This window comes from Nansenia antarctica (genome assembly GCF_963989245.1).
Source record: "Nansenia antarctica genome assembly, chromosome: 12".
NCBI classification, from domain to species: Eukaryota; Metazoa; Chordata; class Actinopteri; order Argentiniformes; family Microstomatidae; genus Nansenia; species Nansenia antarctica.
In genome coordinates this window covers 9529922-9555779 of record NC_137682.1, presented here as the reverse complement: position 1 = coordinate 9555779, position 25858 = coordinate 9529922, and the positions used below count along the sequence as shown (strand labels likewise).

The 25858-nt window shown below is 47.3% G+C and overlaps 1 protein-coding gene across 1 annotated transcript in view; it reads right to left on the bottom strand.

Moving 5' to 3' along the window:
- Positions 1 to 25858, bottom strand: part of LOC308168838 (histone-lysine N-methyltransferase 2C-like) — a 69897-nt gene that overhangs the window by 9073 nt on the left and 34966 nt on the right. The window contains exons 21-44 of the mRNA XM_080543482.1: positions 23788 to 23865; positions 20689 to 21006; positions 20256 to 20375; positions 19980 to 20107; positions 18587 to 18797; positions 16885 to 16989; positions 16461 to 16568; positions 15968 to 16000; positions 15570 to 15686; positions 15225 to 15381; positions 14469 to 14686; positions 13795 to 13868; positions 13438 to 13623; positions 9843 to 11909; positions 9150 to 9544; positions 7339 to 8927; positions 5968 to 6097; positions 5612 to 5678; positions 5098 to 5161; positions 4698 to 4930; positions 2661 to 4370; positions 1732 to 1932; positions 1230 to 1394; positions 543 to 681 (exon numbers count right to left, since the gene is read on the bottom strand). Coding sequence (XP_080399608.1) covers positions 543 to 681; positions 1230 to 1394; positions 1732 to 1932; positions 2661 to 4370; positions 4698 to 4930; positions 5098 to 5161; positions 5612 to 5678; positions 5968 to 6097; positions 7339 to 8927; positions 9150 to 9544; positions 9843 to 11909; positions 13438 to 13623; positions 13795 to 13868; positions 14469 to 14686; positions 15225 to 15381; positions 15570 to 15686; positions 15968 to 16000; positions 16461 to 16568; positions 16885 to 16989; positions 18587 to 18797; positions 19980 to 20107; positions 20256 to 20375; positions 20689 to 21006; positions 23788 to 23865 — 8613 coding nt within the window. The remainder of the gene's footprint in view (positions 1 to 542; positions 682 to 1229; positions 1395 to 1731; positions 1933 to 2660; positions 4371 to 4697; positions 4931 to 5097; positions 5162 to 5611; positions 5679 to 5967; positions 6098 to 7338; positions 8928 to 9149; positions 9545 to 9842; positions 11910 to 13437; positions 13624 to 13794; positions 13869 to 14468; positions 14687 to 15224; positions 15382 to 15569; positions 15687 to 15967; positions 16001 to 16460; positions 16569 to 16884; positions 16990 to 18586; positions 18798 to 19979; positions 20108 to 20255; positions 20376 to 20688; positions 21007 to 23787; positions 23866 to 25858) is intronic.

The following is a 25858-nucleotide window of genomic DNA, read 5'->3' as shown; positions in this document are numbered from 1 at the left end:
AACACAACTGGGGTTCAGAACAAGCTACTTCTCTCACTTCAACTGGACCACGAGAATCAACAGAAGCAAGAGAATGTAGTACATCTATAATTTTAATTAATTTTAATTTAATAATTTTGCCATTTAGCAGACGCTTTTATCCAAAGCGACTTACAATTACGAATTACAGGGACATTCCCCCTGGAGTAACTGAGGGCTAAGTGCCTTACTCAAGGGCACACTAGTAGTGGTGTGGCTTCAGGCGGGATTTGAACTCACAACCTTCCGATCCCAAGTCCAACTCACTATCCACTAGACCACCACTACCCCCCATCTTCTACACCAATGGATTGTACCTATGACTATGAGTGATGGAAATCAGAGCCAAACTTCGGGCCAATAGGAATTAATTGGTCTAAAATGCATTGTGCTCACACTTCAACTACAGTATGCCTCGGAGATCAACATCAGGCAGGGAGGCAGGCAGGCAGGCAGGTAGACAGAGATACAGAAAGACAGAGATACAGGTAGACAGACAGACAGGTTAGAGTTAGCTTGGTTACCGTCATGGCCACTGAGGACAGCAGTTCTCCTGGCCAGCTCCTTGGTGGTGGCGAAGCCGTTGACCATCTTATGCCTGGCTACCGGAGGAGGTGTAGGGGGCAGGGACGCCGGAGGGGTGGGGGGGTTACTTAAGTTGTTCTGGAAGGGAAAAAAAACACAATAATAAAATCGTAGGCCTCTCATTAACTGTAACTAAAAGTATCAAAAGCTAATTTCCAACCATTTAGAATTGCTGGCTTCCAAATGTAGTAAAGTAGGGATTGGTTTCACCATTTCGAAAATTACAACCCTTTTTAAATTGCATTGTTTAGATCGATTGCCTATTGGGTTACTGTTGTTCAAGTGTGGTTGTGGTCTTGTTGTATAACAGGCACAGCTATCATTGTTGCTGAGAAATAAAGTTTGTGATTCTGCATTTAAAATAATCAATGGCATTATTTTAAAAGTCCAAACATTAATGTACCAATCTTAGATTGACCCTTTTTGGAGAAACTTTTCTGTCAAATGCAAAAAATTCTATGAAATTGGAGAAGAGAGGGCTGTCAATGGGCTCAGTGGCTGGAGAGAGAGGGCGTGTTCATGAGCTAAAGAGCTAAAATAAGACAGAGTGCTTCCTCTTTGCAATACTATCTTGAATCTTGAACCTGTCCAAGGTACACGACAGTGAGGAAGGACAGGAGTTTTACCTGGTGGATCAGCTGGGAGTAGAAGTCTGACACTCCGTCTAGCGAGGCGCTGCCGAAGGAGCCTGACAGCCTGTTGTCTCCATCCAGCTGACCGCTGCCAAAGGGGGGGAAGTGAGCGAAGCTGACCCCAACCACAGGCTCCATCAGGGGGATGAGGGACAGCTGCTGGAGGAGTCAAGAAGAAATATCTATTATCTTCAGATAACAATATATTGTAATAGTGAACCTGTTACCATAATGATGTTGCCAAGTAAAGTTGTAAGCAGTATGACAGAATGTTTTGGTCATTGAGACATAGTATTGTCAGGGCTCTCAAGTCTCACGCATTGGGCGTGAGACAAGGTGTGGCGTGTGAGCGTGTGAACGGGTTGAAATGCGTGTGTCTCACGCCCAATGCGTGAGACTTGAGAGCCCTGTATTGTTTTTGGTATAATTCTGTTGTTTTATTAGCTGACTAAAACATGTATTTGGTGTGTTTCCAGAGAAGTGTTTGTTTGGGTACCTGTCTGAGCTGCGTCATTAGAGTGTCCGTACTGGAGTAGTCCATCTGTCTGTCCTCTTCATCCTTTTTCCTCCTCTTGTAGCGAGACGGAGGTTTTTCCACCCCATTCCTTGGCACCCGCTTGTTGCGTTGCTGCTTCCTTTTCCCCTGCTCGGGGACAGAGGGCTCACCACTTCCTGTCAGCTGACTGTCCAGAGGATTCTGGGAGATGGAGATGACAATGAGGCCAAATGGAAAGAGAGCTATCTCTAAACAGACAGGTAAATGACCGGTTTTAAACCCAAATCTATACAAGGCAGTAGAGGGTACATACAGTTAGGTGACACCCCATGAACTGTGTTGTCTTTTTCAACATATTTAAACATATGGACATTTGATCTTCATCTTGAGAGATGGAGGTAATATAACTAAACAAATAAAACAGAAAAAAAAAAAATATATATATATATATATGTCACTGAATCATAATCAGCTAGACATTATGACGTTCCGGACATTTGCTTGAGGAAATGTTCTCTAACTGGACCTTGCTGATTTTAATTGAATACCCCTGGCATTTAAGTACAATTTTCCTTGTTAATTATAAAACCTTTATCTACAGATATTGTCTGAAAGAAGATCAAATATTGATATGTCCATATTTCTCAAAAAAGAACTAAATATTTCAAGGGATGTCCTAATTATTGGGACATGACTGTATGCTGTATATTAGGAGAGGCTGGTGGAGGTAGAAACCGGCGGACGGGCTCGTCATCATACATGGAACACAATAGTGGTATGAAACACACACGTTTGATACCATTCATTACAATGAGCCCCTCCTCTGATGTCTACCTGCACCAGCCTCCACTCCTGTATATGACGTATGAGAGGCTGTATGAACATGTGAATATGAATGAGTAGGTGTGACTATGCCTCCCTCTCCTCACCATGTTGTTTCCCATATCTACTGGCCTGACAGCGGCTTTACTGTCCTCCTCTGAGCGCAGGCCTTCATTGGACATCAGCTGGGGAGGCCGTCTCTGGTGTGCCAGTGGGCTCTGTTGTGTGGGTGGGCTCTGGTTTGCATGCTGCGGGGGCGTGCTCTTGTTCCTCAGCAGGTGTTTAAGTAGCTCCTTCCCAGAATCCTCCTCTCTGGCTGCTTGAAGAGGTGAAGGGAATCCCTCGTTCCCCTCCTCCACCTTCATGGCTCCCCCGGCCCACGTACCAGGATGTCGCTCCAGGGAAGCCCCGCCGTCACCCCCCCGACACTGACTTCCCTCCAACCTCTCCAGCTTGATCACGTGTGCACCGTGATCCAACACCAGGCTGCGCTGATTGTCTGAGCCGAGGCTAGAGTGCCCCCCCGCCTGGGCCCCCCCGTGGCCCTCGGCCAGCTGCTTCTCCAGCTCAGAGGGGAGGGCCAGACATGGAGGGGTGGCGCCGGCAGACTGGTGGAGCTCCGGGGCGGTGATGTCAGAGTGGGGTGGTGTGGTCAAAGTAGTGGCAGAGTCGGCTTCGTTGTCCTTCTTTTTCCTGTTCCTGTTCCTGTTCTTCTTTGGTTTGTCTTCGGGGATGATGGTGGAGTAGAGCTGGATGAGAGACGGGCTGGAGCCCTGGTAGTGAGGCAGCAGGGGGGAGGAGGAGGAGTCCCTCCCCTGAGCCAGCATCATCCCCGGGCCTGCCAGCCCAGCGGGACGGACCTGTCCTGGACCGGAGGGAAGACCCTGGTGTATGGGGAGTCTGGGCTGGATGTTGGGCCTCGCCTCTGGAGGGAGAGGTCGGTTCCCAGGCAGGGGACTGCCCTCCCCTCCTCCACCTCCCTGTATGTAGGCCTGGCCGGGGTGGGGGGGACAATTGCCATAGCCTGGCCGCATGCTGCTACCCTGCTGGCCGTACACTGGCCCAGGCTGCTGCTGCTGCTGCTGAGGCCTAGAGGGCTGCAGGAGGTCTGGGGGCAGATCAGTGTTGAAAAGAGGCATCTGTACAAGGCCATCCTCAATTGAGTTAGGTCCAGCTCCAACCCCAACCCCAACCCCAGGCCCAACCCCAGGCCCCAGGCCGTGCTGCTCTCTCTCCAGCCTGTGCTGCAGGGCCCGGTGTCTCTCCACCTCCTGCATCAGCTGCACCCTCTGTCTCTCCTGCTGCTCCCTCATTCGCTCCCTCCTCTCCCTCTCCTGGAAGCCCTCACTGAACGGGTTGTTGTCGTCAAAGTTCACCTGAGGCACCCCATCACTACCATCAGTGGTACTGTCGCCACCTCCACCAGTGCCCTGAGCTTCTGGCCCACTGTCCACTGGTGTGGCTAACCCCTCTGGCATGATTGAGGGTGGGGTCTGGGGCAGCTGTTGGGCACGAGGCATCTGGGGGGGTATGTGGGGGGGTATGTGAATGGGCATTCTGGGAACAGGTACTGCCATGTGTCCTGGGGGCCCTCTGGGGTGCCAACCTGGCACGTTGGGCATGCCGGCCAGGGGGGCAGGGCGGGGCTGCACTGGCATCACAGACCCCATCATAGGCTGGCCCATAGGCTGGCCCATAGGGGGCATCACAGCCGGCATGCCTGGTGGCACCATGGGAGGCTGGAGATTTCTCTGCTGTTGTTGTTTGACTCTATACTCTTCAATCAGATCTGCATGCTCCTTTTGCTGCTTACGAATCTGAGAGAGATAGAGAGCGACAGAGAGAGAGAGAGACACACACACACACCTGTTTCAGTAACTGCACCTCTCTATCATGATTAGTGCTAACCAAACCAAATGCATACATCATTGGTTGAAACAATAACAGTAACTGTTATAACGTGTTAGCAGCTGTGGGGAACATGGCGCGTTCCGACCTGCAGGGGGAGCCACAGGACGGTTGGTGAAGGGATGAGGACCCAATTGGCATCAGCCGGTGCCAATTGCGCCCCCATCCCTTCACCAACCGTCCTGTGGCTCCCCCTGCAGGTCGGAACGCGCCATGTTCCCCACAGCAGCATTTACCTGTTCTAGTTGCTTCTGCACCACACTCTGCTGCTCCATCAAGTGTTTCAGCTGCTTGGTGTCCTCCTCGGAGAAGGGACGCCCCGCCTTCTTAGCGGTCCTTTGTTTGGCCGCCAGGGCCTTCTTGGCCTTCCTGTGGGCGGAGATCTGGTCTTCTAAGAACTTCTGTTGCATCTGGAGGAGCTGCTGGGTCTCCTGGAGCCAATCCTCGTACTGCTTCCTCTGGCCTTCGTCTGAAGAAAGAGTGACAGAGAGAGAGAAAGAGGGAGATAAGGAGAAAGCGAAGGAGACAGACATTGAGAGGGGGGGAGACTCCATCTTTAATTAGGACACTGATGTGTTACAATACACGTTCGACCCTAATGTTAGGGGTTAGGGTGCAGTTATGTTGTCCACTCACTGAAAAATCCAGGGCCGAAATTGGGGGTCGTTGGCCGTGCCATCTGAGGAGTCAACTTCCCATCCTGAGACACATCAGGAACAACAGTAAGACAACAGAAAGAGATACTTCATGATGATTACTCATGTCTGTCTTGTCTACCCTTCAATAAAAATCAGAAAGAGATACTTCTTTCTGACAGGCATTTCTATACTAGTATAGTATAGATTCTAGTCATCACCAAACAAGATCTCAGGATAGCTTAGTTCTTGAGTTCCCTCGAGTCAGAACTGAGTTCCTCTGGTGAAATAAAGGTTAAATTAAATATATATATATATATACACATATAGCACAGGCATTAGACAGGTATTCACTACTGTATTTCTATGTATATACTGTATATATTTACCTGTCCCAGTACGTTGACAGGCTAGTGTTAGATAGCGTACCTACATTCAGGGATCAATGAAGTACCTATCTACCTATCTAGTCCCAGAACATAAACAGACAGACAGGTACTTTATGCTGTACATACCTGTCCCAGTACATGTCGAGGTTGAGCAGCTGCATCGGGGACATGGGCTGCAGCCCTCTGCTGAACGCTACACCAGACAAACAGAGGCTATGGTTTTAGAGTCATTACATAGACATGAAATTGAACAGTCATAATGAGTGACAAGCAAACCTGATAACTACGGGAGAGTGTGTTACCTGTTCATGTGGATGGGAGTGTTTTACCTATTGACTTCTTAAAGGGATAGTCACCCTAAAATCATCATCACGCCATACCTTATATATACAGTGATGCTTGAAAGTATGTGTACCCCTTGTGCAATTATGTATTTTTTGTTTTTTTTACCATGAAATCTTTATTTAATGTTTAGTGTTTACCTGTTGTTGTTCTTGTTGATGATGGGGGCCATGGGGGCCATTCCCATGGTGCTCTGAGCCATGACCTTGTTGATGCCCTTCAGTGCCACCATCTTGGCCTTCATAATCGGGTCAGTGATTGAGTCCAAGTCTGCAGGTGAACAAGACAAGAGCAGAACCTCCTCAGTAACTCTATTCAAGAACAAAATTGCCTCAGTAATGTCTAGCCAAATCATTCAACCTGTTCAATCTGGGTTGAAGCTGTTTTACAAAACTGCCATCTTTCAAAAAGACTTAACTTTTGAAAGTGAACATGACAATTGGCACACTTATTTCATGCTGAACAAAACCTGATGTAGTGTCAATTTAGCTTGGCCTTTTGGAGCCTGTAGCACTCCCTAGATGAACTTAATTTAATTTAATAATTTCGCCATTTAGCAGACGCTTTGCTCCAAAGCGACTTACAATTACGAATTACAGGGACATTCCCCCTGGAGTAACTGAGGGCTAAGTGCCTTACCCAAGGGCACACTAGTAGTGGTGTGGCTTCAGGCGGGATTTGAACTCACAACCTTCCGATCACAAGTCCAACTCACTATCCACTAGACCACCACTACCCCCTAACTTGAAATGCTTATAGCTTAAACATTAGAACATTTATCATCAAGAAGCTGTGTCCATGCAAATGAAGTCCTCCAAATCACACTGTTTAGCTAACATTACTTGGCTATTTTTGAAAATTGTCATTGGTGAAGTGCAGTGTTTCCCATTAATTACCGAAAACATTCTCCGCTAGCAAGAGGTTACATTTTCCTGAAATGACAATTTGGTTGTTGGAACACAGTGAAAATGATTGGCTGTGTGCCATTTTGAGCTGCCGATTGACTGGTTGGTAGCGTGGCAAGCATGTTACGGGTCTCCACCCCTCTGTAACAACTCTGTGCGTCTAACCTCCCCCAGGCTTTCCGAACAAGGTGAGAAGAAAGACTGGGAGCCGAAGTTATTTAGTGCTATTTTAGCCAGGCCTCATGGGAGAGAGTACACAAATACCAAAGACTTTGAATGCCCATTGACTTACAAAGGCAGATGTTAACTGCTACTGCTCTTAAATCATATAATCTAGAAATACCAAAGTACCTTTAATATGTTCTGGATAGCCTAACCTAATCATCTCGAAAGCAGCTTTCTTCTGACATTTTTTTCCCTTCTTCTTTTGACACTATTCTTTCATTCTTTCTCGTGCACTTTGAGAGAAACATGGAGAAAAGTTCTACTCTAAAGTTTTTACCAAAATGTTCACTCCACAAATCACGTGAATACCTACTTTGGATTAAAAAACGGTGAATTTCACTGAAAGGTCAACACTAGCTTGCATCCCTACAGTTCCCTTACCCATGTTGGGGAAGAATGTGTCACTGGAGCGCTGTCGAATCATGGCTTGCATATGTCTTTGCTGCAGCTGCTCCTGCCTCTCCTGGTCCAGCAGGTCCTGCAGTAGGAGAGGCTGATCTTCCAGCAGCATTGGCCGAACGAGGCTGTTATCCTGGAGGCTGGGCTGACCCAACTGGCCCTGGGAGAGAACCTGCTGACCCATCTGCCCTTGGGTGAATAAAGACTGTTGGGCCTGCTGCTGAGGGGGAACGATCAGACCGTGGTGCTGCTGTGGAACAAGCTGGGCGTTTTGCTGATTGGCAGTAGGCAGCCTATGGGTAGGTACTTCTGAGGCAACGAAGCTATGGGCCAGTTGGTTCTCCCCTGGCTGAAGATTTGGGTTTCGTAAAGGAGCCCCCCCACTCTGGACTAGAAAGGGGTTCCCTCTGCACCCCTCACTAGGCTGGCTGGGGATTACATCCAGGCCTGGGACCCCTTCAGCACCCCCCCGGTTGGCGATGGTTCTGCTGAGAGACAGTTCCTGTTGGACCAAACAGTCCTCCCTAAACTCAGCTTTAACCGTCTCCTCTATTCTCGACACGTCCACAGCCTCCTGTTTGATTTGACTGTGTGTCTGCAAGGTGTCATAACTCTCGAGGGTTCTGGAGAAGGCTGTACCCTCACTGCCGGTAGTCCTCCTCTCTACTTGTTCACCCTGAAAGTCTAAGGTCTCTCTATGCTGGTGGTCAGGGTTAGGGTCCTCTATGGGCTCACCCAGCTCCAGTTCCTCATTGAATAGGTCTTTCTTGTCGTCCAGGTTGAGCTCTGGGTCTGTGTAGGCGATCAGGTCAAACTGGCCAGACATGAGGAAGTCGTCCAGGTGAAGGTCGTTGGCTCCGAGGTCCAGATCTTCTTTCCCGTCGTCAGGGTCCAGGGCCAGGTTCAGATCGACCAGGTCTTTCACCTCGACATCTTCGAGATCTTTCACGGCAGAGTCCTCTGTGTCCAGGTGGTGCTCCTCTATCCTGTCTCTACTGGCTATCGGGGTCTCGTCTCTCTGATCCGGGCCAGATGGAAGTAGGTTAATCTCTCTCTGACCCAGGCTGGACCCAGGTAGAATCATCCCCGGTGGTGCTGTGCTGAGAGACCTGGAGAGAGGAGGGTGCTCTGTATTCATGGTAACGTCAGTCTGCTGATGCATGTTCTCCAGGCTAGCTGACGTTTGCATGTGAATGCCAGCTGGCTGGGGGGGCCTGCCCAGTGTGGGCTCCATCACCCTGGTTTCATGGTTCTCCTGCCCCAGTCCCCCTAGAAAGGCCTGCTGGGGTCTCTGAAGCTGGCTGGATGAGTCCATGGGTGGGGGTCCCAAAAGCCTAATCCTGTTCTCAGGGGCCCTGTGGTGGAGCTCAATGAAGGGCCCCATAATGTTAGGCTGCTGCATGTGGAGGCCTCGTGGAGGGAAGTGCTGGGGGATACCCATCTGGGGGTGGTTGTCAACTGAAAGGGGCCTTCTCATCTGGGGAGGAGGCCCTCCTAGTGTCTGGTGGGGCGGTCTTAGGAGCTGGTCATGGACCTGCAGGTTCCCTGGTGTTCCAGGAGGAATTCCCAACCTGACAAGAGGATGACATTAAACCAAAACATAAACAAACAAACTTCATTCATAATGGAGATTATGACATATTTCACAAACCCAATCATTACAAGAGTAGCGACGGCTCCAAAAAGCTAACAATTACAAAGACAGTTACAATGGAGTAATTGGAGTAAAATCTATTTACCCAAGCCTCTGAGGGTTACTAGGGTACAGTGAAATCTGCTCTCACTCAACTCACCTCAGGCCTTGTGGTCTCATGGCCATACCTCCCATGCTTTCCATGTCCCTAGGAAACTGGGGTCTGCTAAACTGAGCCTTGTCGGGGAACGTTGCCCGCAGGTCTCCCGGGAAAGTTCCTTGTTGGTCTCCGAGGAAGGTCATTCTCTGGTCAGCTAAGAACGTCCCAGGGAACCGTTGCCCCCCAAGGCCATGTGGAGGTATGCCCGCCCTGATTGTTCCTGGGTAAGGGGGTGGGGGTCTGCCAAACATGTTGGCCTGGGGGACGGAGTCATCCTGTGACCACTGATGAGGCTTTCTCGGGGCAGCGGCTAGGCTATCCTGCAGGCCTTTCTCCTGACGGATGGCGCTCTTCTGTTGCTGCTGCCTTAGGATCAGCTGCCGTAGTCTCTGCCGCTGAAAGACAAGGGATGATATGCATTATTATTAACACGAGCTTGATAGCCATTATTCACGTTAGTAAAGATAACGGATTAGTAAGTAACCTCATCGCCAGGCTTGTGCACAAAATGGATTACTAATCTAATAACTCCTCTAATAACTCCTGGGTCATAGTTTTGAGCAGTAACTTCAACGATTATCATCAACAGGAGAAAAACATTTAAAAAATGGTGGAACATCCTTTGAGAAAGGCCTTATAAAAAATCCAAGCCAATGAGTAGAGATGTTATTGTACAGAATCAACTGGACGTACCTGTCTGAGCCTCTCTTCAATGTCTCCCAGGTGAGTGTGGCTGGTCGACTGACTAACATCGTGACTTGCTCTCTCTGCCGTCTGGGGGCCAGGGGGCATTTGACCGTTCTCTAAGGGGTCGTGACATGGAGTGTGATTGGCCTGATTAGACTGTGGCAGGCAGAGGCCTTCCATTGACATCCCAGAATGCTTCAAGGTCTGAGATCCTGGCACAGGTGGATGGGCTAACGTGTCCTGAAACCTGCCTGGAGACTGGTGGGAGAAGAGATCAACAGACTGGGGGGCCATGGGTGACAGCCTAGAGCCTGGGGGGGTAAAGACCTCTAGGCCACCTCCTGGTCGTGGCGTGTCTGGGCCCGTCACTGACCGCGGTGTGTCTAGAGACTGGAGGTATGGGTCCCTCAGGGCTGGTCTGGGGGTCCCTGGAGGTTGGGCGTAGGGGTCAATGGAGGGTCGAGGAGTTCCTGGAGGTTTGGCGTAGGGGTCTTGGGGCGGTTGCGGGGTACCAGGAGGTTGGGCGTAGGGGTCAACGGAGGGTCGAGGAGTTCCTGGAGGTTTAGCGTAGGGGTCAAGAGAGGGTTGCGGGGTACCAGGTGGTTGGGCGTAGGGGTCAGGGGAGGGTCGAGGGGTACCTGGTGGTTGTGCGTAAGGATCTAAGTTCCTCTGACTGATGGGGGACTTGGGGAACCTGTCGCTCTGTGCCGAACTGGGGGTTCCGGGCATGGATGCATATGGATCCAGGGAGTGAGATGGATTGACTGAGTGCTGCTTCTGGGAAACCTGCTCAAGATGAGGACTGGATGTGGTCTGCAGGTAGGAGGGGTCTAAGTGAGGCCTGGCAGGACCAGGAGGCTGAACGTGGCTATCCGAGGGAGGTCTAGGGTTGCCTGGGAGGTGGGTGTGGGGGTCAGGAAGTCTGGGGGAGGCTGGAGGTTGGTAGTAGGGGTCAGACATCTGCAGAGGGTAGTCTGGTCTGGAGGTGGGTGGGGCTGGGGCATAAGGATTCCTGTGAGGAGGTCTCATCATTGATTGCGTAGGCTGGCAGAACGAGCTCTCCTGCGAGGGGCGCATCATCCTGGTCTCACTGCCGACGAACCCCTCAGCCGTGACCACTCGGTGAGGGTCAGCCTGTTGACCTTGGGAGAAGCCTTCGTGCTGGGACTGAGGGGGGGGCATCGGGGCTCTGAACACGGGGACGGAGCCAGAGCAAGATCCGGGAATAGGAGTAAGCTGGGGTCTGGAGTAGGGGTCAGACAAGACAATGTTGCTGTTTGACATCCTCTGGTAGAGCTCTGCTCTCTGGCCCCCGATCCTGGCTATCGCCTCTCCTCCTGAGGGGGGGCTCATCATGCCCCTCCCCTGCTGCTGCTGTTGAGCCCTGCCTCCAGCCCTAGGGGGGCCCGTGGGGGTGCCGAAACCCTCGGAAGGCCGGGGGGTGTCTGGGGCGTTAGCGTAGAGGTCAGCGATGGCAGAGGTGGGCGAGCCGTAAGCCTCGTGGGCCGGGGACGGCCTCCCCGAGTCCTGCGCCTCCGACAGAGAGCTCCGTCTGGGTGTAGTGGATCCTCCGGGGGAAGGTCTCGGGGTCTCCATTATCTTGGTGTACGGGTCCCAGGGTGAGGACGACCGTGAGCTGGAGGTACCCGGGGAAAACATCTGAGGGGACTGGGGGCACTGGGGTGGGGAGGATAGGGAGGACTGGTCCTGTTGAAGCTGCTGGGAAGACAACTGGCCCTGTTGGGGATAGGAAGTGTCGTGGGTGGGGGTCCTGGAGGCGGAGGACGGAGGTGGAAGTTGGGGTCTCAGGAACACGTCGTCAGCTGCCTTACATGTCGTAGGCTGCAGAGGAGAGGCGTGTCCTGCCTTGTTGGATTGAGGGGTCATCGGACTACCCCTATTGGTCGGATCTCCATCTGACTGGGCAATAAACAGCTGTTGTGTCTGTTGCTGTTGTTGTTGTGGTTGTTGTTGTTGTTGCTGCTGCTGGAGCTGTTGCTGCTCACTTTTCACCTGCTCCAGCTTTTCAGTGGCGTCTATCTTCGCCTGCACCTTGCTCTTCTGCCTCATTTGCTGCCATGGAAACAAGAGAGGAAACACTTAAGTTAAGGAAGTCTTTTGGGAGCCAGTGAATTAGTAATATTATGATGATATGGTTCTAAGAATGCTCTCTCTCCCTTACTCACAAAAACACAGTGCTGCTGTTTCAGTATGAGTGGTGTAGCATCTGTGGTTCAGCCATGCAGGTGTAGTAATGTAATAACATGGTAATAACATGGTGAATGGAATAAAGCTGTTGGAGGCTGTGACTGTTTCAGCAGGTATAGCAGGACAGATATAACCAGTTATTCTCCCTACAACTGTCTTTCAGTGGTAACACAGTGGTGTCTGATAAAACAGAAATAACCTTCTCCATTCACACTGGCTATTCTCTGTTCCTTTTTACATCATTGATTCGAGGTTGTTAGCAGCCGAGTGCCAGAACGGTGCCTTTGCCCATGGATCTTACCAGAGACACTCCTCCTGCTGCTATAGGTGCCTGGGTGGTATGTCCAAATAGGACGTCTTTATTGGTTGATTTTAGGGCTTTGCTTTTTGGGACCTGTTCCTGTCGCCTCTTACCGGGTTCCCACGTCTGATTTAACTCTCCCTTTTCAATGCAAATTCACAATTAGTAGACTGTATGATCAGAACGCCATATGTATTGGTTAACAATGAACTCACTCAACCATGCACATGTAAAAATATCAAACTGGTGTTCATGCCCCACGGTTAAAGTCAATCTCTCTCTCCCTCCCTCCCCCTGACATGCAGAGCTATGATCACTATGGTGGTGTGAGATGCCAGTACACACACACACACACACACACACGCACACGCATGCACACACGCACACCCATACACACACCGGGTTTCTCAACCTGTAAGGCTAAAAGCTACTTAAAATACTATTTAAGTATATTTACTTATAAATATTGTACATGCTACACATGCCTGCAGTAAAAAAAAGAAGAAGAAAAAAAACACTATAGAAAATATGATGTTCTATTTTGATAAAGCCTGAATGCCAAAGAATCATTAAATCCACTGTAGAGTGTAGTTCAATTAAGACACATATAAGAGAGAAATGCCAAATCAAGCAACACTGATGCTTGGAATGGTGGTTGAGAAACCCGCAGCAGTGCCCATGCTTTAGTCTACCGCCTTTTTAAAAGACACAATACCCTCCCATCACACACAGACAGACACACAGACCCACACACACAGACCCACACACACACACACACACACGCACACACACAGACACACAGACACACACACACACACACACACACACACACACACACACACAGACCCACACACACACACACACACACGCACACACACAGACACACAGACACACAGACACACAGACACACACACACACACACACACACACACAGACCCACACACACACACACACACACACGCACACACACAGACACACAGACACACAGACACACAGACACACAGACACACAGACACACAGACACACACGCACACACGCACGCACGCACGCACGCACGCACGCACGCACACACGCACACACACACACACACACCTGTCTGAACTTCCACTCCTGTTCGTGTTCAGACTCCTTGGGCTTCAGCGGGTCATTGAACATCAGATCCGTCTCCATGGCGTCACTGGGGCTGTAGGGATCAGGCTGGTGGTGTCTCTTCAGCGAGTCGTTCGACATCTGAACCTTGTTGATACGAAGCGCTGCACGGTTGTCACGCGCCTTTTGCTGGAAGAGATGGGACTGTTCGTACTTGGTTCATACTTTAAAAACACATCTCTACACTTGTGTTTCTTTGTGTGTTCCAATCAACTGTATGCACTTTGAAAATCTTTTTTTTGTTGCACACTGTAAACATGAGTATAGAACTCAATATAGTGGACAGAAACAGTAACCTACCACATACGGTGCCCTGTCCTGAGAACTAGCTTTCCTCCACAGTTTGGAGATTTGTTTCACTCTGGTAGACCAGTCTGAGAGAGAAAACAACATTAGATGAATGTTAGATGAAGTCTTCCTCATTTGGCAAACATGCAGAAAGGTGAGACAGTAAGTGATTGATTAACACTATTGAACAGCCTAGGACTCATGGACATAAATGTTCTTTACAAAAAAATAAAATAATATAATTTCGGGTCAACATCTCACTATGGGATATGCTCTCCTACTACCGTACTACCACATAGCATATGTCAACAAAAATAAACAATACAGTATAATAACTCCTTATTTTGTTGGTTATGAAGAGGTACAAATAAGAAAATTCAGTATTTTGTAGTTTTTGTCTGAGAAATAAATAAAATAAGATTTTTCTGTCATAATTTGTCTGCAATCTAATTTTGTTAAAAAACCGAATTGTGAGAATAAATCGTATGTTGAACCCAGTATCATGAATCGTATGGAAGCGTGAGTTGAGTGCATCATTAGATCCCTACTCCCTCATCTCCTTCAGAGAACCAGGGTTACATACCTTAACCCAAAGGTTTGTGGACATAAATAAGTGACTGGTTACCCCCATTGTTTTTTGGTGTGTGTGTGTGTGTGTGTGTGTGTGTGTGTGTGTGTGTGTGTACCTGGGAAGTCAGTTGGGAGGGTGGGGAAGTTGACGTTGGTGTAGAGGACGGGTGCTACAGTTGCCATATCGCCTAGCGTCTCCTCCTTCTCCCACTTCAATGTGCTCTTCTGAGCGTTGGACATGCTGTCTGACACCTCCGCCTCCATGACAGGGGCCGGACTAGGGGCGCTCTCCGGTCCAATCACATCGCCTCCCATCTGGCTAGACTTCCTGTCCCTAAGGGGAGGAGGAAACAGAACTCCACGTGTTCATCTCATCAGCAATAGCCTCACACCCATGACAGATAATAGGCACCCCACAACATAACATAGTTGAACCTCGAAGCAATAAACAATAAACACAATGCATCATCATCATCGTGATGGCCCCTGTGGTGCCCTCTAGTGGTGTGCACTGGGAGTCGAGTGTTTCGTTCTAATCTATCCTGCATCTAACCTATCTTGAATTCGGTGCACCTGGGCCTGGTGCATCGTGGCCATAACATATATGGATACAGGTATCCTTTGTTTGGATTATGTTAGGTTAATGAAGTTTGCTTTTAGCACCTTTCAACACCCATCCACCCACCTATCCAACATCCATCACCACTGATCACTTACGTTCACACCTCATAGTACATTCTTTTATTTAGTTAGTAGTTCTGTTGTGTTATACAGTTGAGTCAATAAATACTTTTGTTATACTTTAAAACTGTGGTGCGTCTCCCTTTTGTTGTGGCTTTTGAGCCAAGGTCATAACAATCATCAACTCTTACCTCATGTTCTCTGGGAACGGCATTCTGTGGAGGGGTGAGAAGACGCCAGGGCGACAGGGGCCTGCGCCGGGTATCATGGGAGTTGAAGTAAAGTGTTGGATGTTGGATCCCATCAGGCCGTTGATCATTGGCATGCGTGGAAACAGCACTCTGCCTCCTACAGAGTACAGAAAGCGCACAGTCACAAAGAGATACACACATGATACGTCAGAGGAAAGAGAGGTTAGGAAACCACAGGCATAACCATGCACAGACAATATATAATATGCTAAGATTGTGTGAGTATCAAGATGTGCCATGGTGACTGGGTGTGGGAGGGGCATGGCACGGGTGTCTGGTACCTACCAGGGTGCGGGAGGGGTCCAGGGTTGGGTGTTTGGGTGTGAGGTAGTTGTAGAGGCTGACTGGCGCTCGGGCTCAGGACTGCAGTAAAGAGATCCTCCACGTCCTTCCCCTCCAGCTCTGTAGGGGGCAGTAGTACATAATGAGAGTCTTAATGCACATAAGCTACCACCAACCAGTTCCAATGTGTATACCTGAATCTCACTGTAGAGTCTCTGACACAATGATAATCAGACTTTCACTCAGGGGAGGCTGGTGGAGGTAGAAACCGGACGACAGGCTCATTGTAACATTCCTTATTCCAATTCCATGCATTACGATGAGCCCATCCTCGGTTTTTCTACCTCCATCAGCCTCCCCTCACTCTCTAAGAATAAGAGTAAGAGTTATTGCTCACAAACCTGGAATCTTGTAGAGTTTACTGAGAATGGCACCTGAAAAACATACATGTGAGAATTACATGGCTGTCATTTTATAACCGTTAAAGGAGAGTGAGGTTCGGCCCTAAAAATGTTCAACCTTCAGTCAACAATATATGGGGATTGTATAGTAATGAAAGGTTTAACAACTGTGCACAATCTCAAATAAAACCAAAGTAGGGTTTGGCTTCATGTCAACCGTTTCCAGTGTGCAATTCCTGACAAAGTCTGCGAGTGAAACCTTGCACAATAACATTATAATTTGTTTTCAGAGACTGTGAGTCCTCTACTTTTTCACTAACGGTTATGACTACCGGTAGTCGTTTCTTTCGGTCATAAGAGACAATGTCCAAATAGACCTGAGCCAATCATACGTTGAGACTCCAGATCTGTAAGACATGACAACGACAGTCATAGGCGTTGGATAAATCCCACACACATCTGCAACCACACTAAGACGTCTGTATAGTCTCACCGTCGGCCACCATCTTGTCCAATTCTGGATTCAGGATCATGACGTCAAGAGGCTCCTCCTTGACGTCAAGGACGGGCACGATGGGGGTGGGGCCAATGTCCCGACCGGCTGTGAAAACACATGCGGTTATAGTGTGTTGTATTATTACGGTTAGGAGGATACTACTAGTGCTGCAGGTACGGTAGTGCACTATACTTATATTTCACTGCACTGTTGAGAGGTAGCTCTTTAAAAGCATTTCATTGTACGTTTAGTTCCTGTATCCTGTGTGCACATGAAAAATACACTTTGATTTGACTACAGTGACAGAGGAAGTGTATTTGAGACTAAGTGTGGGGCAGCCTCAGATATTTCAGAGGCAGCCTGACAGAAGAGAGAAGAATAAAAGGCAGCGAGATGAAAGAGTGGAGAACTGTGGTTCTACCTGGATCGTTCCCCGGCTTCCCCAGCTCGTCAGACAGCATTCCCAGGAGATCGGCGTCCGTACGCAGGACATCCGAAAGGTCCAATAAAGGATCCTCAGAGCTGCCTGGAGATGTAGAGGACAAAGACAAGTCTCTGAACTGCTCATAGCTCATAGATATACATCAAGGGAGGCTGGTGGACCTTCGCTTTTGCAAGCCCTTTAAAACGTGCAAATACGGATGTGCTTCGATCCTAAGCAATATCGTGTTCTTATCAGCACTTTTTATGTTCTGGCTGCAATGTTGGATAATCCCCCGGAGATGAAGCAGAAAAGGCGGATTGAGGCAGTGGCTGAAGGCCAGGGCTTGCAAATCCTTTATACCATTGATCATTAATGTTAAGTCCCTACCTAATACGATGGGTGAGCTCACAGAGACACAGAGACACAGAGAGACCTTTGACAACACAGTTCTTTTCGTAACTTGGCTTAAGTCTGATTATGCTGGCGGTGGACATCTCCCGCCGATGCCAAGGAAGCTGGCGACAGTCCGTACAGTCAACAGCCAGCTCCTGACATAAACATGATTTTGTCACGATATTTGGTGGCTTTAATCATTGCGCCCTGTCCTCTGTTCTTCCCTCATTCACTGAACATGTTAAGTGCCCAACTAGAAATTATAGAACTCTGGATTTACTCTGCTAATGTTAAGGATGCTACACTGCCATCCCCTTGCTCAGTAAATACCATCGTCATTCACTGATTTAAATCCCGCGATTGAACAACAGCCAACTACTATAGTTTTCATCTCTAACCGAGCCTGATTATTTGGACTTGATCCGGGCCGGACTAGGCTAGCATTTGCTGCGATAGAACTGGGTATTATTTCTTTTAGATATAGTCTCGCATGGCTGTGTGTCTCCCTCCCTCTCCCTCCCTCCGCTCTAGCCAGAGAGGCAAAGCAGCAGCACCTGTTCTATTAAATGTTTCTGTTGTGCCTCTGCTCTGTCATGCTCTCTTCGCCTGCACCCATCAGTATCAGATCAATTGAAAGCATGAACTCTGCTGTGTGAAGCTTTCTTTTATGGACCGTTATTGGCACAGCGCAGAGAAAACAAAAAAGATCTGTTTAATACATAAGGTATTCTATAAAAGGTGGGTGCAGTAGTTGATGACTGTCCTGTACAGTTGTGAGAGTAAGTCACAGCAAGTATAGTCTTTATTTTTGAGTGTATGTGTGTGTGTGTTAGATAGAGAGAAAGATAAAGGGTTAGAGGAGGCGACAGAGAAAGTGGCGGGGGAGATTGTGAGAGAGATGCATTTCTTTATCTCGCTCACCCTCTCCCCCGCCATTTTCTTTGTCGCCTCTTCATGTCTTAGTTATCTTAATTATCTCTGTCTTAATTATCTCTGTCTACCCTCTCTGTCTCCATCCTTCATAGACACTATACTATTCTCTTGTTTGCGCTGGCCTCTTTCTCTTTAGTCCTCTCTGTTCTCTTCTTTCCTGTTTGTGACTAAGGGGAGACCACACTCAACACTCTCACAAACAAGAAAGGAGAACAGAGAGACAGAGAGAACTAAAGAGAAAGAGGTCAGACCAAACAAGAGAATAGGATAGAGTGTCTATGAATGATAGAGACAGAGAGGGTAGACAGAGATAATTAAGATAACCCAAGACATGAAGGTCATGAAGAGGAGGTGGAGCGAGGTGTGAACGTACTCAGGCCTCTAGTTTTAGAGACGGGCGTGGCTGTGGTGGCGCTGAGCAGCGGGTCAGACGAGGGGTCTAAGAGGCTGGCGCTGGGGGGGGTGGCGAGTGTCTGCTTCCCCTGGCGGTCACCACAAAACCCTGCAGTTTCAAGCCGCGTCCCCGTCCCCACCGGCTGCCTTTGCTTGCTCTGATCCAGCAGCTGCTTGCCAAAGAAGGCTTCCTATAGGGACAACACACAGGTAACACAGGGTAAATGTCAGCACACAACACAGGGTTAAAACAATAGAACTCTAATGCCCAGGGCTGTCTAAAATGTTCATCATTTCAGGGACCAGGGCAGCGAAAGAGTTACATAATGCATAAAAGCATAGAAGCATAAAAGCACACCATGGGCATTTTTAGATCTCGTGGATTACCGTATTACCATTAAACAGGCCGACACTATCTTGACATCATATTTTCGAACCCTTTTCCGACATGACATGAAAATACAAAATGTTAAGTGACTTTTAATTGGAAGGATAAAACAGAAATTACATGAAGTTCTCCAGCATAATTGTGCAACCTTTACTGTAATAAGTTTCTAGCACGTCCCACATGCCTGGCGGCTGCAGAGCTGAGGCTGCATCCTGCTGGGGTGAAACATTAAAAGCCTAATGCGCTGCTGCCTGGGACTTCAATAATTAATGAGAGTCGCTCCTCTGGTGAGGACATTGAAGTTAACTTGAAGAGTAGCGGAACAAGAAAGCCCAAAGTGACAGCTGCTGTATTTAACGCATGGCTGCTCCCATGGTTGCTAAGCATGTTGGGTTTTTAAAGACCTGTCGTGGCACGGAAAGGGCATAGGCTCACGCACACACGCACGCACACAGTGGAATTTTAACCAGTAATCCAGTGGATTTGTTGTTTTCATAATTAAACTCGAGTCAAGATACCTCGCTTTGAATGCCCTCATCAGTCCTGATGTTGCAAATTGCCCATTTGATTAAATTCCGACAACTCCCAAGATTCTCCTCTACCTCCAACGCAAGGTCCTTCTGTTGAACAGCACAAGAGCTATGCTGCTCTCTTGGAATCACTGGCATAGTAGAGCAGGCTCAGAGTGCAAAGATTCTCCTTTGACGTATTTTAACCCGTTATGAAACACAGACCTTGCGTTTTGATAGCTATGATGCAGCTGCACGCGAAATGATGACAGTTCAGAATTGATTGACCAGAAATACACATGGAAATGGATTTCGGGTAAACGTCCCCTTTAATTTCAGTTGCCAGTAAACCTGGAACCTTTTCAACAACTTTCCTACTGGGAATCAATGTCAACACTGTAGACGAATAACTGACAGAGGCTAAAGCGTCCTTCTATGTAACTGAGACTGTAGGTATGAAAGACACTGAGACTGACCTGTAGGTATGAAGGGAAGGCTTCCTCCAGCTGAGTCTTTTTCTTCCTGTACCTCTTCTTGACCTTCTCCAGACGTTCAGGCAACGCTGGCGTCTCTTCCGCAGCTCCGCTCTCCGTCTCCTTACAAACTACGACAGACCGACAAAAGGGTCACATGACCTAAAATAACATACTAGTTGACATTCATGACTGGTGTTCAGGGTTGTGAGAACACCGCTTTGGACTAGGGAGCATTTATCCAGCAGGAGGGCAGACCAAAGGCATTGAGTGCCTTACCTTCCTCTTTGCCAAGTAGGTTCTCTGCTAATGACCCTGAAGAATCATTTCTGCAGAGGGATATTTTGGCATTTCCTTGTCCTGTCCGGCCTCTCTGACGGACCATAAACCCCCCGATACCTGGGGAGCCAGGACAGAGGACAGGTGAGGAGGAGGTGGGGGAGTGATCAGACACAGTATTAGTCAGTGGAAGCTAAGATAGGCAAATGGGTCAGGCCATTTCTAGGCGTATTGAAGAGACTTCTCTCAGCACCAGCATCCTGATTCTGGGAACCTCTTGGTCAGTCTGGGGGGCTTTAGATTGCTGGAGAGTGTAGAGTAGTGCCATTTCACCCTCCACTGGAGCTGTCCACCCAGATAAGGTTGGTACCATCATGCTTTTCTTTTTCTTTTTTCCTGCACCCCTCCATCTGCTACTAACAAATTCTCTTACCAGGACGGTACGGTTTCCTCTTCCTCTTGCCACTGGCGACATCGGTCCCCTTGGTGACGTCCGCAGGCTCGCGTTCAGGACTGGAGTCCATCATGTCCGCTTCCAGGTCCCCCTCCCCCCGGGACATCTCAGACTGGGGGTCTGGGAGGAGGTCTGGTGGGGTCTGCAGCACTGACACGCTGTTCTGGTTGATTATCTTCAGCTTTAGTTTTGGTTTGGATCTCCTGCGCGGAGACGTGGGCACTGCCAAGCTCTGGAGCTGGCACAGGCCTGACTCGGTCAAACACACTCCGTCCTGAGTGTAGGTCCTCTGGAACTCTGCAGGGGGAGAGGAGGACTGCTCAAACATCTACTGTGACGTACGCTGCAGGAAGGAGGACTGTTCTAATATGTCTAGCAAACCTTCAACCGCATTTTGTCGTTCATAAATATGTGTCCTTACACAATCTATAGTAGCTAGTTTTAACATGGTTTACATTAACAGTTAACATTGACAATGTTTTATGGAACTGTACTGCATAACTGTACCTTCACTATATTCAGTGGCAGGTTGTTATAGGAGATATACTGTATGTCACATTTTAGAGTGCCCTGTTTAAGTAGTGTGACAGTGAAGCATTTTCTTGTTTATTCTTCTTGCTCCATACTCAAAAGTTTGGATTTGAAGTCAAACCATTACTATGAGGTTAAAGTACAGATAGTCCGTTTTTATTTTATGGTATTTGTGTACATTACAAATGACAATACTTTTTTATGCATATTCCCCCAATGGGCTATATTTCAGGGCACCAAAAGTAAATGGGACAATTGTCTGGACAGGTGTTATTGGTAAGTCAGATGTGTTCCCTCACATCATTTGTGCAGGAATAAGAAGGCTGTTAATGTCTAGTATTGATTCTAGGCGTTGCATTTGCCTTTGGAGTCTGCTATTAATGTCGGTCAACAAAACGTCCAAAGAAGTGTCAATGAAAGTTCATTAGGCTGAAAGAAAGCTATCAGATACCTTAGGCTTGCCAAACAGTTTGGAACCTCATTAAAATGCTGATGAGCTCAGCAATGGCAAATGGGCTGGTAGGCCAAGTGGCTAACTTGTCTTAATTGATGATTGTAACTGCTGACGGCAGCAGGCGAATGTATTCTGAAGTGTACAGAAACATCTTGTCTGCTCGAGTACAAACAAATGCCTCCAAATTAATTGGATGGTGCTTCATTATACATAGTAAGACAATGACCAAAAACATACTGCGATAGCGACCGGGGAGTTTTTCAGTTCCAAAAAGTAAATGGTAAATGGTAAATGGACTGACTTATATAGCGCCTTTATCCAAAGCGCTTTACAACGGCCTCTCATTCACCCATTCACACTCACATTCACACACCAATGGCGGCAAGCTACCATGCAAGGCACCGGCCCGCTCACTGGGAGCAATTTGGGCTTCAGTGTCTTGCCCAAGGACACTTCGACATGTGGCCAGCCGGGGCCCGAACCGCCGATCTGCCGACCTTCCGACCATTAGACGCCGACTCTACCTCCTGCGCCCACAGCCGCTCAAATCAATCTTCAGATTTAAATACAATTAAACCTGCATTTCCTGATAATAAGATTTTAGGAAAAAAGACCTCAAAACAAACAACAACTGAAGACGCCTGCAGTACAGGCCTAGCAGAGCATCACCAGAGAAGATACCAAGGCAGGTCAACGGGTCGCTGACTTCAGGACGATTGCTTGCAAAGGAACGTCAACCAAATATAATAACCAATGCTTAATTTGGACATTTGATAAATCTGTCCCATTACTTTTGGTGCCATGAAATAGGAGGACTATGTATTAAAAAAAGGGTGAAACCAATATGAACACAAACATCTATTCTTTAACCTTGTAGTAATCGTTTGATTTCAAATCCAAGATTTTGGAGTATAGAATTTAAAAAATGCTTTACTGTCCCATTACTTACTCAGGGCACTGTATATGTTGTATACCGTATTTTCCGGACTATAAGTCGCGGTTTTTTTCATACTTTGGCTGGTCCTGCGACTTATAGTCAGGTGCGACTTATATATCAATAATTCATAATCTCTGACTGACATGAACTGACATACGGTAATCTCTGACTGACATGAACCAAGGAGTAACTTCCGCTAGCGCCTCATACACGATAGAATAGCCATTATACTTGACAATGTGGACATTAAACACGACAATGTGGACATTAAACATGATGTTATGGACCTTATACACAATGTTATGGACGTTATAAACGATATTAAAGTCATTTATTCCTTCCAGAGACTGTTCTATGTTGCTAAGTTACCCCCGCGAGGCTATTTTGCTACTTCCGCTAGCGCCACATACGCGATAGAATAGCCATTATACTCGACAATGTGGACATTACACACGACAATGTGGACATTAAACATGATATTATGGACCTTATACACGATATTATGAACGTTATACACGATATTAAAGTCATTTATTACCTTTCAGAGGCTGTTCAATGTTGCATTGTTTGTAGGCCGCCCTTCATCCTAACTACTTCCGTTTTTCACCAAGCTATCTTTGTCATGGCCTTATACACGATAAATAGTCGTTACACTCGACAATGTGGACATTAAGCACTATATTATGAACGTTATACACGCTATTATGAACGTTATACACGATATTAAAGTCATTTATTACCTTTCAGAGGCTGTTCCATCCTGTTTGCTTGCTCCCGCGACGCCATTTTGCTAACCTTCGTTAGCAACGCGCTAGCTAGCCCTGGCTTTACACTCGATAATTTAAGTATTTCTAACCTTTCAGAAGAAGTTTTAACGTGAATTATGTCCTTCCTGGGCTTACAAATCCTCTCATGTCTCTTCACAGTGCCAGACTAGAGTCAAGCTCAACAGGGTCTTCTTTCCCCGCTGATTCCGCCAAGCCCGTTCCCTTGAACCATGCGACTTATAGTCCAGTGCGACTTATATGTGGTTTTTTCCTCTTCATGACCCATTTTTGGCCTGCTGCGACTTATACTCGGGTGCGACTTATAGTCCGGAAAATACGGTATGTATGTTTCACATATGAGTTCTACAGCATGTCAAACGCCAACCTACCTGGTTCCTTCATCTTAGTGCTCATCTGGACCACAACTGGGTTCTTTTTATCCTCAGTCCTCATTGCTGCTGTGTGGCCTGGAACAGTAAAATATCGTAACTCAATATGACTCACAGGAGCAACACTTCAGTTCATTAAACACTACAGCTTCAATAGACAATAAGAAAATGTCATAAAAAAAACATTGTGTGTTCCTTCCTTTCTTTCTGTCACTCCCTCCCTTCATCTCTTCTCAGTCTCTAGTTTCAGTACTGATCAAATGAGAGAGTGAACAGGCTTAGGCCCCGACCAAAATATCATAAAACGGATACAAATGTATACGTATTACGTATGAAATCACTATCCGATTTGATCAGTGGAATTCAGGCATGACTTTTAAAACAACCTTCGAATAATAAAAGCTAGCAACAGCTAAAGGGCTAAAAGGAGGAACAAACTGTGGAAAGAAAAAACATGAAACGGACACAGACAGACACTGATAATCTCCGTTGTCAATCAACAGATGCCTCCTATAGAGAAACCATTGGCTCAATCCATATTTAACGGATAACATAGAGTGGAGTTATTCTAACCATCTGCTGTTCTATACGCATTGTCCTGGCTGAGACTGAGGTTGGGGCTGAGGATGGGGGAGAGAGAACATAAACGATATTCTCTCTCCCCCATCCTCAGCCTCAACCTCAGTCTCAGCTCACCAATGACCACATAGTAAACCAGAGTATATAGTAAACTAGAGTATATACTATAGTAAACCACAGTATAGAAAGGGCCAATCCCAATTCACCCCTACGGCTCTGTTTTCACCCCTACGGCTTCGTTTTGCGCGTTCACGTTTAGGGTAGGGGTGTCCCAGTTCATGTTTCATCGAGGGGTAGGGGGAAGGGGGAGGGCTATCCACGGCTTCGTTTGGAGATTTTTCATGACCAGACTATGTTCGGAGCCATACCCCTCGCTCCCAGCATGCATTGCGAATCATCTACAGAAATCAGATTTTGCTCTAGGCAATGCGGAAGACAGCCACAAATGACATTTACTTTTTCTGTACTTACTTATTAATAAAGATTTGAACAATTATGATAACCATCTAATTATCTTAGTTTAATGTCATTTCAATGCATTATAGACCTTTTCCCCCCGTTGAGCTGTATAGCGGCACTTAAACCAAAACCACTGTTATCTATCTAACGTTACATATTTTAAGGCTGATTTGTGCATGATAGTCATGCATTTTTACATGTCTATTTCCCCCCTTTAATGGCATATGACGCCGAAATTTAACTAAAGATCAGCGGCGAAGTTGTTGCACAGGGTAGGAGCACAGGTTAATAGCCTACAGAGCACCGTTATTCTGTCATGGTCTGATAATGAAGCATTGTTCTTTTTTATTTGATGACTTGTTTTATTGGTAGCGTAAAACTTAAGTTGTGAATAAATCGCGAGCGTCAAGGCTTTTCTATGACAATACTGATGACATATCAGGGTCTTGAAGGGTTGTTCCATTTCATAGGGAAAGATTTCAACCACTACGGCTAGTGGCTCTGTTCCGACGCCTTGGCTCAAAAGCGAGTGGCACTCGAAAATGAGCCGTAGGGGTAGAAAAGGGAATCGGGATTTGGCCTAAATCAGAGGATATACAGTGGGGGGGAATAAGTATTCCACATTTCAAAACATTTTTAATTCAACATTATTTCCATTGCAGCTATTCACATGAAATTAAAATCAGACATTGATCCAGACATTCACACTATTAACTCTTTAAAACTACACAGCTAAAGAAATTGTAACACTCCAATCCATAAATAAATGTTATGTGCAATAAAGGGGAATGACACAGGAAAGAAGTATTGAACATGATAACTGAAATTATTATTATTAAATATATATTATTATATATTGTTTCCAATGACAGCTTCAAGAAGCTTCCAGGGGAGCCACCCCTCCTAAATTTCGTTGTTTGGTACCTGTACTGTAGCAATGACAATAAAGTCCATTCATTCATTCATTCATTCCTATACGCTTCCTGTAAGAACTCATCTCTCACAGTGATCAGGTGGGCTCAAATCCTATTTT